Source organism: Dromaius novaehollandiae, chromosome 1 (assembly GCF_036370855.1).
Source record: "Dromaius novaehollandiae isolate bDroNov1 chromosome 1, bDroNov1.hap1, whole genome shotgun sequence".
NCBI classification, from domain to species: domain Eukaryota; kingdom Metazoa; phylum Chordata; class Aves; order Casuariiformes; family Dromaiidae; genus Dromaius; species Dromaius novaehollandiae.
The window spans coordinates 126000988-126014700 of record NC_088098.1 but is presented as its reverse complement, the minus strand read 5'-3'; the positions used below and the strand labels follow the sequence as shown (position 1 = coordinate 126014700).

Genomic DNA, 13713 nt, shown 5'->3' with positions numbered 1-13713 from the left:
TGTGATTTTGGGGAACAAGAAGGGGATTTTTATGTCATAGAGCAAACAAACCAAAAAACATCATACAAAACCCTTGACAACTTTGTTAAATATTTGAAAGTTATAAAGTATTCCATACTTGCCTGGTGTCCTTTGACAGATGAAGGCAAGCAGAACACCTCACTATACACCTGAAGCATGCTTGCATTAAGCACCTGGAATCTTAGGAGATCAACATCAGTTATTCATTTTTGACAGCCTATATTGTGTTTTATCATTACTTTATAGTTTGGTTTCAGACCAAAGCTATATTAATGTTTTTTAAATCAATGCAAGCTGACTTTCTTTAATACAGAAGATGTATGAAAACAAGTGCAACATCATATTTAACTTCTAAAAATAACAAAATACAGTTGTGTCTGAAAAGAACTTTCTTTTTTCCACCACATTTCATCATACAGTCAGAATTGGTATTAAATAAAAAAGTGATGTTGTTGGAAATTACAGCAAAAATACCATCCAGCGCAAGTCTTTTAAATGAGAGGTAAGTATGTATGTGTATGTGGCAGGGAAGAGCTATACAGGGAATGATTATGTTTGTCTCTGTTTTCCAGGGCTGTTATGATTTGGTGACCAGTTTTATGGAGACAAATATGGGAATCATAGCTGGAGTGGCTTTTGGGATTGCATTCTCACAGGTAAGTGCATAAATACAGTGTGGGGTTTTTGTTTGGTTTTGGGGGGGTGTCACTCCCCGCCCCTTCTCTTTACCCGACTTCAAGGAAGGAAGGATTATGGTAAGGGATGGAGCGCAGCATGCTCATTAGTCTTGAGGTCGTCTGTTCATTGATTTTCTTTTTTTCAACTTAAATGAAGTTTCTCCTTGGGAATATCAGTTACGGTTGAGCTAATGACTAGCTCTAGGAAAACAACTTGTCCCTCTACTGGGTCAAATAGAGGTTAACCCAATAAAACATTGGCTTAAATGGAGCATAAACAGCTAAGAAGACAAATAGCCGATGCATTGTTTGGATAGGTTTCTCTCTTCTAAGCACTCTTATTTTTCTTTAAAGGAGTCTAGAATTCAAATAATGTTAAGTTCAGACCTCCCCGTTCTGGAGAAGGGAGAGGGAGAGCCTGGAAGGGGCAACTGGTTTTGGTGGTTGATTTCCCCCCCCCCCCCTCCCCTTTTAGCACTGAACACTGAGCAGAGATCTGCCAAAACCAGAATATTAAGCCAACTCCTTGCCTGCACTAAAATGAGTTTGGTATGAGAAGGAAAAGAGGAGAGCTAATCATTTGCTGCTCACTGATATTCAACCTGCCTTTACATAGACAGAAGTCAGGGAAACTGAAAGGTCTGTTGAGAATATTTTAATCAAGACGTAGCAGGAAAACACTTCCATCTTTCAACAAGTCTGATTCTCTTACACTATTCACTTTTTCTGCAATGGCACAGACTCTCCAGGAAATGTGCAGAAATAAAAGAGAGAGAGAGGGGAATGCAGGCAATGCAGAACTGCTGGCAGGATGGTGCAGCGAAATCATGACAATGTGTAGGATGCCTGAGCCACTTATATTTGAGAGCGGTCTGCCTTCTCTCTGGGGAGAGCCTGTGGTGTGACTGTGAATGTTGTACTTAAAAACTATCTTTGCTGCTTTCATTTGCTTCACTCTCACAATATTAAAAACCTGGGGCCTGAGGCGCCACTTCAGAATAAGTATTTCTGTTGAATGATTTACATTTATCCAATTTTTTGAAAAAAATGAGGTGCTAGGACAATTTATTTGACTTCCTTTTAAAATTTACCAATCCAGTTATCATGCTGTATATTTACTCCACTGGAAACAGGTGATTTGCCAGTGCTGTTGCAGGAGATGGGCAAATGGATTAAGGGGAGGGCTGTAGTTCCCTTCTTCCCCCCTGGTACCCCATGCAGTCATTCTGTGCTTGCCTGCACTGTGAAGCCAGGCGGAGATTTCTCTGTGCTGAGCCCGTCTTCACTAGGGGCAGTGTGGTTGAGCATTACTGTAGAAGGCTGCTGTGCTGTGCCATCTCCTTTCATTTGGTTTTAGTCCAGTCTCTCTTAGGTTTAATTTGCTCAGCTGTCACTTTGGCCTTCAGGTTCTTCAGTGTAAGCGTCCTAAGCTCTGCGGAAAATGGTCCCTGTGTCCTCTTGGTCACTGTACACTGGCTGGCTCAGATCAGCTGCCTTCTCTGCTTTGGGCATGTCTGGAAAAGTAATGTCTTCTTGCCTGCATTTAGATGCAGGAAGCCCAGTGCTTTGGCCTGTTGTCCTGTTTTCTGTGAACCACCCTTGGCTCATCATCCCTCCAGCCACACAGAGCTTGCGTGTGGGTATCACCTCGTTGGGAGCTAGAAGTGGTGAAATCATCAGTCTTGAGTTGCAGAGAAGGAAGGTTTTTGTTGTTGCTTTTTTTTTTCAGTAGGCTATTCTAGTTCTTGTTGACTTGTCACAGTTGTCTTAATGCTCTTCTCCAGCCTTGGTTACAACTTTATTACTGTTGCAGGGTTCCACTCTTTATTTTGATTTGGTTTTCAGACAGCCAGAAGGTTATGTAGCATCTTTGAAAATGTCTCTTGTAACTCTATCCAGAAGAATAGAACTTTACAAGTAATTCATATGCCACTGAGACGAATGCCTCGGTCAGGACTGATATTACTTGAAAATGTTTCATCAGTCTACGGTATGTGTGATAGGTAAACCAATGTCTTAACTTACCTGAAAGTTGTTTGCACCTGGGATGGAGAATATAGGAAGTTCTGCTGGAATCAATGATATTTTGATGTGTGTCTGGATGTTTCCTCCAGGTCATCAGTCGTTCGTAAGCTTGATAGAGGAAGTCAGGAAATGCTGCAAAGAGGGAGAGCAAAGCCTGCAGGATGTGGTCCCTGCAACAGGAGCCTTTTGGCACGAGGCAAGATTTATCACGATAGGCTGCGGGCAGCAGAGTGGGACATGCGCTTTACTGCTGTGGCTTCAAGTAAAATTAGAGTGTGTTCTGAGGTGGTATTGGCAATTTGCTCTGCCTGATGGCAACATGCGCTCTCCTACCAGCTGGGGATGTCACTCCCCATTGTAAATGCAAGGCTCTGGCACATGGAGCAGATATTCCAGTGCAGGAAAAGTCTGCTTGCGTGTATGTGAATGTTTACAAAGGAGAGGGGATGCAGAGGAGAAAAATGCACCTATCTTGGTGTGCAAAGAATAGAAGGCAGCTAGTTACCATTTACTGATGAATCTGTTTTGCTGGACCCAATTAAGAATGGTGTTTACAAACTGATTTTAGGTTAACTGCGGCTGGCAGTAATGCCAGGCAGCGTTCCAGCTGTAGGCGAGGTTTCACTGTTCCTACTGAGAATAGTTTTAATCTAAATAAAAGACAAATTAGATCGTGTTGCTCTTCTACAGTAAAATAAGCTCAAGGGCCTTTCTTCACATGATTTGTTAGGTGTTGACTAGCATGAGGAATGTGCTGATTCTCTAAAATGAGAAAAGTGATGTAATGGAATTACACATATTTTAGCTCTGCTGTAGACATCTCAGTCAGAGTTTGAAAAGCTGCTGTGTTGCTGACATTGTATGCATGTTGAGAAGCAGGCGTTGCTTCTCGGGTTTGAAATAATAGTAATAAAATACAATTTGATTGTTTTTTGGAATCTGATGCCAGTGCAGACTTCCAGCTGGAATAATTTCAGTTTAGCAGGTGCTCTTTGGACCAGGAAAATGATCTCTGCATTCTGCCCAGCAGAGAATAAAATTATGCAAGCAGTACAGCTGACGAAGAGTTTTGCCTAGATAAAACTACAGTGCAGGCATTGGCTTGAGGGTCACAAGACTAAGGTTTGGGAGGTTTAATAGGTTGTAGTTGCGTTAGGTAGGTTTAGTTGCCAAGTAGGGGACTCTCAATGCAATGTTAGGGCCAAATTCTTCCTTTTGTATTGAGAGACGGGAAGGCAGGTGCTCTCCACGCACTGAAAACCAGTCTTTCAGCATGCACAGATAGGGTACCTTGTTCTACAGTGCAGTGTCCACTTGGCATCCTAATTGTTAACATAAATATGAGTAGCTCTGCCTGCTTGTGGACACAGTTCTGGTAAAGTCATCCGCCTTGTCTGGTGCAGCTCCTGGCTGTATATGGGCCAAGGCTGAGACCTGGTCCGGCACAGATACTCCTTCATGTAAAAAATATTTTTAAGGTTTTTACTCTGATTTTGGCCTGAGTCTGCATTACTGTCTTAGAAGAACGAACACCTGACTCACAGTAGGTGTGTGTGGATGTGCTGATGATGAGGAAGGGACTCTTTTGGCATACATTTTTCCTTGCAGATGCTGGTGAACTTGGAGGAAGAACTGATGATGGGGCAGTGCTATTCTTTCACTTTCACTGCGCTCTTCTCTGCTTATGTCTGTGGCACACAGGCTGGCAGTGACACACACAGTTATTTTCACTCATCTGCTCTCCTGATCTGGAGTGGGGGTAGGCTTCTCTCTGACCCCTGACACCAGGGTTAGCAAGCTTTGGCACTGCATGGAAGAGAGAGACTGGGATCCAGTATATGGCTTGAAACCTAACATATGGCTAAACTTCTTGCTTCTAAACACTTAACGTTGTTGATTCAGTATCAAGATAAGACCTGTGCCAGAAGCATACCCCAGAACATGAGGCTAACTCAGGTAAGTGACATGTGACATGAAAAATTTGCTGTCTCCTAAAATAATTGGGGAAGCTGGATGCTTGGAGCTCTGCATATGGAGAATATGGCAAGACAAATCATTGACCTAATCTATTATTGCTCATAGAGAAAAAAACAACGTAGCTTACACGATCCACTGATGAATTTTCCAGTTAGTTCAACACAGCAGCACTTGCATTTATAGACTTTAACAGAGTTCCAAAGGATGAGGAATGGCGAAGATACCAAGACCTGAAATGAAATGGAATTTGAAATCACAGTTCTCTTCAGTTTCTCTTCAGTATAATAAGATACTGTGAATATATCATGTGGGACATCTTCCAATCAATGTGAAATAACTAGAAGAAAGATTGCTAGGAAGTTGCTGTGGATGGATTTCAGTGGTCAGATCTGAGATATACCAGAGATTACTCCTAGAAACCACTGCAAGATGGACAGTGCATGCACTGCATTGTGCTCATGAGAATGAACTTAGATCAACAGCACCTAAGAGATGTTGGTTTCCCAACCAAGAATTTTTCAGTGTTTTCAAGTTTTCTGTGGCAAGACCAGAGGTACCAAGGCAAACCCTCAGTTTTGCACAGAATAGTTTAGAAGACCAAGATAATCTTTAAAAAGGGAAGAAAATAAAAATAAGAGAGAATACCAACAGAATCAAGCTTGGCACTTTGCACAGTGGAGTGATATTTGAACATTGTCATTTTTAGTGCTCAAAAAACTGGGACTATAAAATAAAAAAAAATGAGTAAGTGGATAAAAGTTGAGAATGCGGCACTTGAGAGCCAATGGGAGCAGTCGGATTGAAGGGAAATGAATGCACCTTCTAGCGACTAGCTTCTTTGCTGGAATCCTTTTATGCTAATTCCTCTGGTTTTTCAAAGGAGCTGCAGGGACCTGCTGCACAATAGGAGCAGGGGCTTCCTTCTGGCTGAAGAGCAGAGGTTGCAAGTGATCAAGCAAATCCAGTGAGCAAGGCTGGGCAGAGAGAGCTCGTTTGTCGTTCACAGGCTGGGAGCCTCTAACCTGATTTAAATACAGAGGACTGTAGTTATATCTGTAATGAAAAGGCACTGTGAGGAGAATTCAGCAACCTACTATAATATCCCCTCTTCTTGGCTACAGAAAGGACAGTACTGTTATGTGGTTAAATGTGGAAGTCTACACACCTTGTAAGATGTACACTTTCATATATGTTAAGAGTACTTGTAAGATATTTATTATAGCTCTGCCAACTCCTAGCAATAGCTAGAAGTGCTGTATAAAATCAGTGTATGTAATGGCTTGATGTACGGAGCGTCACTTGGGAAATAAAGAAGTTTAATAATATGGTACTATAACCACTTAAAAGCGTAAACCAGCATATAATCAGTGCCAAGAATTAGTAAGTGGACCAAAGACCAGAAAGATGCATTTATGTGTAACCTGACATTCATCTTATGATTGACTAGATTAAATCAAAACATTCTCAATAGCTGCAAATACTACAAAACTTACACACTTCAACTACTAGAGAGTTATAGCCTGTATAAAATGTAAGAATCCCTAATTAAAGACAGTTGGGAAAGTCCACTACAGTCTTTTGGGGAGGAAAAAATGACTTGCTATTAGTAAGGGTTGCAGTATCTTTCCCTTGTAAAATCGTTCACCCCAAAATCCGAAATGAGCAGCAGACTCTGGTAGGGAATAATGATGGCAGTAATCTGGGTGCTAACTGAATGTTTATGTTTTTTGAGACGCTATTGTCCTCATTTTTCTCCCTTTGCCATGGGAGTTGCTCGCCTGGCCGGGCTGTGCTGGAGGAGGAGTTAATGTGCTGCCACATGGCACCAAATATTAAAGTGAGAGAATGAAATTAAGATACCCATGTTTTGTTTTCACGTGAATGGAAGGGTATTCCTTATGCTTCTGTGATACAGGGGCTCTAGGAATTTATGTTGTAGTACACCCATGTTTTCTGTTTCTTTCCGAAAAACACCTAGTATTCAATTTGATTTTTTTGGCCATTGTTGAGCAGATGTTTCCTTGAAACAATCAATCATAAACCCAAGATCTTGTACCTGGGTGGTGGGAGTCAGCTCGTAGTCAGGCACTGTGTATGTGACGCTATGCTATATGTAAACGCTGTGGAAAACCTTTTAGATCGTGATGTCTCTTGCTCGGCCCTGTGTGCTGATAATGTCTGTATGGAGTCGAGGAGAGCAAAACCTTCCTCTGGGTTCGTTGCTGGGTCCTATTACAAAGAGTGGGTATGGGACTGACTTAACGTAGCTTTGGTTTCCAGTTGATTAATCTCTCTCAGTGTGACTGCCCTGCCTGCTGTTGCAACATTGTACTGCGGAGAACAGCCAGATCTTTTCCAGCCCTCACCAAACCTAGTCAGTATAGCTAAGAGCAGGATCCAGCACCAGCAGGATTTTGCTGCCTTAGACTGTGCAATTTAATATCATCTGAAATAGCAACAAATGAAGACTGGACTTCTAGGGAGGAATAGGAAATAATAGGTATCTCGTGGCACAGGCAAAAAATAGTAAAATCGAATGTACTTACATTGTTCCAATGAGTGAGGAACTGATTTGGGTCTAGGGTGGAATTTGTTCAGTGAAAATAGGTAGGATGAAGAACACTATGAAATTCATTGGAATGAAAAAGATAGTAAAACAGAAGTAACTTCCATGACCAGCTGAAGAAGGTGAAAGAACAAAAAGTTACCACAATGATGAAAAAGCAGCAGAGAAGCAGGTAGGACAGTGCCCAGTCAGAATTACTTATTCTGTTCTGTGTGTCAAAGCACAGAGAAATACATATCAGCGACGCACTATAAGGAATATCATTCTCAAAAATGAAACAGAGATAGAGAAACATCACACAAGTAAGCAGTGGGAATGTTAAAGTAAACATCTCTAGTAAACCTGCAGGATGTGATGGGTTTTCAGCAATGCTTTGCAAACTGCCAGATTGATGAAATCACCCTCCTACTGACTGGAATATTTAAGCGCTGAGATCCAAAGCACAGCAGGATGATGCTGACATCAGTGCTGTCGCTGGCCCAAGGACGCCTGGGCGGGCGCTCGAAAACTCCGCTAGTGCTCCAGCTCCCAAAAAAGCTGCTTCCAAGAACACCCATCTAGAGAAGACCAGTGGAAGAAAAGGCAATAACTTTGCTAAAATGTCTTCTTGGTATTGAGATTTTCAGAGCTGAAGGAGGGCATCTAGATCTCTTTGGACAGCTGTAAAAATACAGCCCCCTAAACCTAGTAGCTTAGATTTTTATTAAAGTCTGTTCAGGGAATATTATGTGTGACTTAAGTCTAGTTATAACTGAGGCAATATCATCCTTGTTACTTGGTGCTAAAATGTGGGTTTGCTTGTTGGTGGTGGTGGATATTCAGACTGCTCTTAAAAATGACTCTGTGCCCTTCTGAGGTAGAGCGATGGAACTGGAATGATACTGGTGGTACATGGTCTCACACAAGTGCCTTTCTGCTACAGCAAGCTGTACCCACTTGTGCTGTGCTGCTTACAGAACAGCTGTGCTGGGTGGCCCTCGGGCAAGCACTGAAGAAGGACAAGGAGTGGTTGTGGCGAATTTCAGACAAACAAAGTGTGGTCTGGCCAAGAATACTGACATCTTAGGGGCATAAAACATCTGCATTTCAGGTAACCTGGCTTGGTCTTGCTTCAAACGGATGCCAGCTCACCTGTGATGAAAGTGGTGTGTCACTGAGTTGTGCTTCTTACAATGGTGTCCAGAAATTTTATTACAGAAGAAGTAGCACTTTCCAGCCTAGAAGTAGTTAAGGTATTTAGATACAATCTTAAAGGGTGTAGCAAGAGGTGTAGCATAAAGCAGGATCAAACAATTGGCTGGTAGAAAAGGTGAATATTAGGGTGATGATCATATTACAGAGAGCACTGATTGTATAGGGAAAATAGCAAATAATCCTGAATGTAAAATAAAAGGACGAGACGGTTTGGCAGAAGAGCCAGCCAGGCATTGGCTGTGTGCACTCTGTGAGGTCTGAGGGGGGAAAGGAGCTGCAACGTTGCTAAACGGTTGTGAGCTGCCTCCTTTCTGATACGCTCTCCCTACAGCAAAAAGAAGCATGCAAAGTGCGTTGCTTGATCTCCCCTAACTCACTAGACGTCCCCACGGGCACAAACGGATGAGCTGGAACAGCTCTGACGCCCCAGTCCTTGGCAAAAGTGGCTGTAACTGTTTGGAACAAAGTCAGCGAGCGGCTGGTATTTCTGCAGAGGCAGCCTCCCCGCCTCACCTCTGTAGCTGATGATGAACTGTAACGATTTGGATATGCTCATGAGTTAATTGACCAATCCAGATGAGAAAAGTGAGGTGGAGTTATTTATAGCATATTAATGCTGTTGGTATATACAGGAAACGCTAACAAACTGCAGTAGGCAAAATGTTAAATTGACTAAGAGCTTATTGAAGAATGGAAGCAAGGGATCTGTTTTCAATAATATGGGTGATGTCCCAGGGCATAGCGAAAGACTGTTTTTTGGATTGCAGATTTATAACATTCACTTTTCAAGTCGTGCTTCGTTTGTAAAGAAAGCACAGCTGCTCTGGGGCATTAGGAACCTTCACGCCAGCATACTGTTAACACAGGGTTTTGGTCCAGTTTGTAAAAGTTTAAGCTTTCCTGGCCTGCAGCTTAAGAATTGGATTTGGCACCCAAGCTTCTTTCTTTCCCACGTGCTGCTCCTCAGCAGCAATGTTGGTTCGACGGGCTGAGTCCTCCCTCTGGGCCCTGGTGGCTGTCTGTCAGAGGCAGTTGGTAGCAGTGAGGGTCCGAGGTGGATCTTGTGAGACAAACACCATCAGCAGCGTGCTGTTACACATAGCAGTTTATCCACCCATGTCTGACTTGGCCAGGCAATGAAAAAAGGCTTGAAAAGTAGTAAAAATGCATGCTACCTCTCAAGTAAAGAGGTAGGGCTCTGATAACAGTTAAGAGCAAGACCCAGTGAAGAAGAACAGGACATCTTAATGCTATTTTTCGGATTAGAACTGTCTTTAAATTAAGGCGTAAATTCTGTTATGCACAGTAACTCCAGAACGTGAAACTTTGTCTTACCATGGCCTCTCCTGGCAAATCTACTCTGTGTTCCTTTAACTTCTGTTTTTTATTTCTGTTTTTGTCTGCAATAGTTGATCGGAATGCTGCTGGCATGCTGTCTGTCCCGGTTTATTACTGCTAATCAGTATGAGATGGTGTAACACGGTAAGTTTTTACCACTCTCTTCATGGTATGCTGTCCATGATATAGTAGCTCTGCTCTCCAGATGAAGATAGTTGGCAAGTTTTAGATGCTCAGTGTGTTCATCAAGAATTACGTCTTCCTACGTGATCTTTGGCTTGGATTTTGTGTTCCAATATTGTGTGGTGACAAAAGGGGGAAACATGTTATTGAGTATTATTTCAGAATTTTTCTTAAAAAGAGAGGGCAAAATATTTGTTGTGAACACTGTTAGCAACTAAAACACCTCATTCTCTCTCTCTCTCTCTCTCTCTCTCACTCTCTCTCTCTCTCTCTCTCTCTCTGTCTCTCTGTCTCTCTGTCTCTCGTCTTTCAGAAGTGAGAAATCCAGAGCCTGTCTCAGGATAAGGAACTGCAGAATTCAAGAAAGACTGTGAAAAGAATGTTATAGCACACACTGTCTCTTGCCCGCACGCACACCCACACACACGCAAGCACGTGCGCGCACACGCTCACACCCTGTCTCCTGAAGTCTGTCCCATGCGTAGTGTACCATCCTGTGAAGTACCGCGGTGCCGCAGAGAGTAGCCTGATCCATTCAGCATCTAGACCCGACCTCCATCGTCAAGGCTCTGCGTGTGATGGCACTGTACGTATGTTCTTGGTCATACAGTAGTTGCATTGTAAGTTAACAAAGGTAATTCATTAACAACAGCATTGATCAGGCTGTGCATGTAGTGACTGGAGGGCATAATTAGCCTTTCACCATGGTTAATAAGTGTTGCACACATTCATATAAACCGGTATATGAAATATATATTCTTTTGGGTTTATCTTAATTTCTTTTGTTTATTGCTTTACTAAGGTTTTCATCCTTTCCCCCTTCCCTGCCCCCCTACCCCAAAAACAAAGAAATTAGTAACAAAACATAAAGATACTTGAAAATGATGTTAAAATGTTGTGCTTGAAGGGAACCATTATTCCTGATGTTATTCTACATCTTTGATTCTTACTCAGTGTTGTAGGCCTAGTGCGTATCCCAGTAGGCTTTGTCTAGTGCATTTTGCCTCTGAACCTGAACCTGTGTAATACTGTTATTAAGCTGTGTTGTTGCTTACTGTGAAGGCAGTAATTTTGCTTCCTTTATTTTTATTAGATAGTTACAAACTAATTGAACTGTGCTGTACTGCGGCCTTCATACTTTTTCCTGTTCTTTCTTTTTCTTTCTTTTTGCATTGAAGTTGCAGCCACCAAATACATTGTTGAATCAAATCAAAATAAAAACAAAAAAACCACAAAAAGCCAGGCATATGGAATATTTTTGGGGGAAAGCAAAAGTTTAAAACCTTTTTAAAAAAATAGGACTTTTTTAATAATGCCTCTGTCTAGCATGCCAACGAGAATGCGTTGATATTGTGAGTATTTGTGATATACGTATTAATAAATGGAACCATTACAGATTTTTAGCTGCTTCCTTTTTGTTCTTTAGTCTTAACAAAACTCTTCTCTGGGGGGAGAAGTGAAAATGAAACCCAAGTGCACAGCTTGGAGTGACATGTTTCTATGTGCATATTTTAATTTGCAGCTTGCTTGTGAGGGGAAAAATGTTGTTACCCTGGAAAAAAAGAGAAGGAGCTGGAATTGTTTCAAAACTCCAAGGAAAACCTTCCACAGCTGGTTTTGCCATGTGACAAATACATACCCTCTGCTTTGCAATTTTTCTTCTTGTGACTGATGAAATCTGCAGTATTTAATTATCCTGTCCTTAGTGCTGCGCGTGATTTTGGCATTAGGCTTTTCTGTCTATTTGGTTTTGGTGAGTGTATGGGTGGGGAGACTAGGGATGGGGAGGGTTAATAGCTGTCTTTGCTGCTGTCATCGAAAAGCAGGCACATACCTCTTCCTCTTTTGAACATGTGAGGAGTTGAAGGTCTGATCAAAAGCCACTCTGGAAGTTTTGGACCAAGCCCTTAAATTGGCAGCTTGGGCAGAAAAGAAGACTTGAAGGAAACTCTGTAGCTTTCTTGGAGGTAAACTTTCAAGCCTTTCTAAACACAATGAGGCAAACGCAGGAGACAATTGTACCAGGCCCTTGCTGGGACCAGCAGCAGTCTCTCGACCTCTCAGTCTTCTCTGCAGCTCTTCGGCTGCGGAGGGGCTTTGTCATGTAGATGTCTACCCAGGCCCTGGAGCTGCAGGAGTCCTTGCCTGTTGGCTGGTACCACCCTGCCCCAGTGCCTGGTTATTGCAGCCTTTCCTCCATCTGCTCCCCTGGAAAACAGCGACTGCCTGAGGTTAGTGTGCAAAAATACCCACTGCTGGTGTGAAAGTTGTCATGCTGAGGTCTAAGAGCTGATTTTAAAGTGGGATAGCACACTGATCTTCATTCATGTGGGCTGCAAAATGATACAAATCGTAGTTGCGGCCCAGGGGGTTATTTTGGGTTCCAGCCGGCCTGAAAGGACAGAGGAACATCTGGACATGTCTTGAATTAAATAGATGTCTGTGCAAAAGCTGCACTTCTGACTGCACTTTCACAAAAGGCCAGGTGCTGCTCCAAACGCTGGCCCCGGGATCTCTCTGCCAAACCCTGATCCTCCATCTGCCTTCTTCCTGCGTGGGGTTTTCCCTTGTCCATCCCACCCGCCTGCCCTTTCCCAGCCGATAGCAGCAACAGCCTTGAGTTCCCTAATTAGCGTTGGATAAACAGCTTGGATCAGGTCTTACGTGAGGTCTTTGGGGGAGGCTGTGGGTCATTTTGCCCGCTGGAAGGCTGGGATCCGAGTGTGTGGGAGGACCTGGAGCCTGAGGAGGGCTGCCCTGGGTGCCAACACGCAGGACTTCCCACCTCGGCTGCCCATAAACCTTTCTGAGTGGTATCAGTGCTCTTTGGTGGCATCTTCGGCTTTATTCAGAGTATTTGCAAAACGGGGAGATGTGGGACTCCGCTTTGCCAGGGAGATGGGATGTCAGTGCTCTGTGTCGATCTTGAAATATAAGCAACGTTCTTTTATGGATCCGATCCACTGCCGAAATGAAAACCTCTGATTTGCTGCTCAGTCTCTGCTTCTGTATTTGATACAGCTCAGAGCTTCGCATTTGGCTTCTGTCTCAGTCTGCATTTTTCAGCGAGCTCTACACTGAGCCCTGCCATATGTGATCTTTGGTGCAGTTTGTGTTACTGTGGTGCCCAGGAGCCTGAGCACTGGCTGTGCTAAGCTGTGTGTATTGAAATGCATGTCTGTAGGCTTGTTTCATTTTATACCCCATGAAAAACAAGAGCATTTCATATTTTCTTTATCATCACTGCTTTCCCTATTACAAGTTGCTGGTGAAGGGGGCAAAAAGTGAGAGCAGCATGAAGATGTGGGGAGTCTGAAGCATATTTTATTACAGGAGTCTGTTCTGGCTGGGGATATATTAAGACTTTCAGCTGAAGACATTTTTCCACAAGGTCTTTTCATATCTGAGATGTTCCCTTACCACTGTAAATGAAAAGCATATAGAGAATTTTGTAGTACTTGTCCTGTGAAAGTGTGTGGTTCCCCACCACGCAAATGCACACATACATGTGTGTGCGCACACACACACTATACCTCTCTGTATGAAATGTAAAGACTCACATGTAGCTGAAAAATGGCTGAACTTTTAATATCCAAACACTTCAGGTTGAGTCAGAAGAGCAGAAAGCTTTTGTTACTTGCAAGGGAAGAGTTCCTTTCCTAACCATTTGCACAGTTATTACATATGAAAGTGTTACTCATAACTTTTACTAATTTTGGAAGCTGTAATGCA

The 13713-nt window shown here is 42.8% G+C and overlaps 1 protein-coding gene across 1 annotated transcript in view; it reads left to right on the top strand.

Annotated features, from left to right (window-relative positions):
- The window catches only part of TSPAN7 (tetraspanin 7), a 112064-nt gene extending 100685 nt beyond the window's left edge, over positions 1-11379 (top strand). Inside the window, exons 6-8 of the mRNA XM_026104117.2 lie at positions 594-677; positions 9870-9942; positions 10295-11379. Coding sequence (XP_025959902.1) covers positions 594-677; positions 9870-9938 — 153 coding nt within the window. The 3' untranslated portion in view covers positions 9939-9942; positions 10295-11379. The remainder of the gene's footprint in view (positions 1-593; positions 678-9869; positions 9943-10294) is intronic.
- Positions 11380-13713: the final 2334 nt, after the last annotated feature.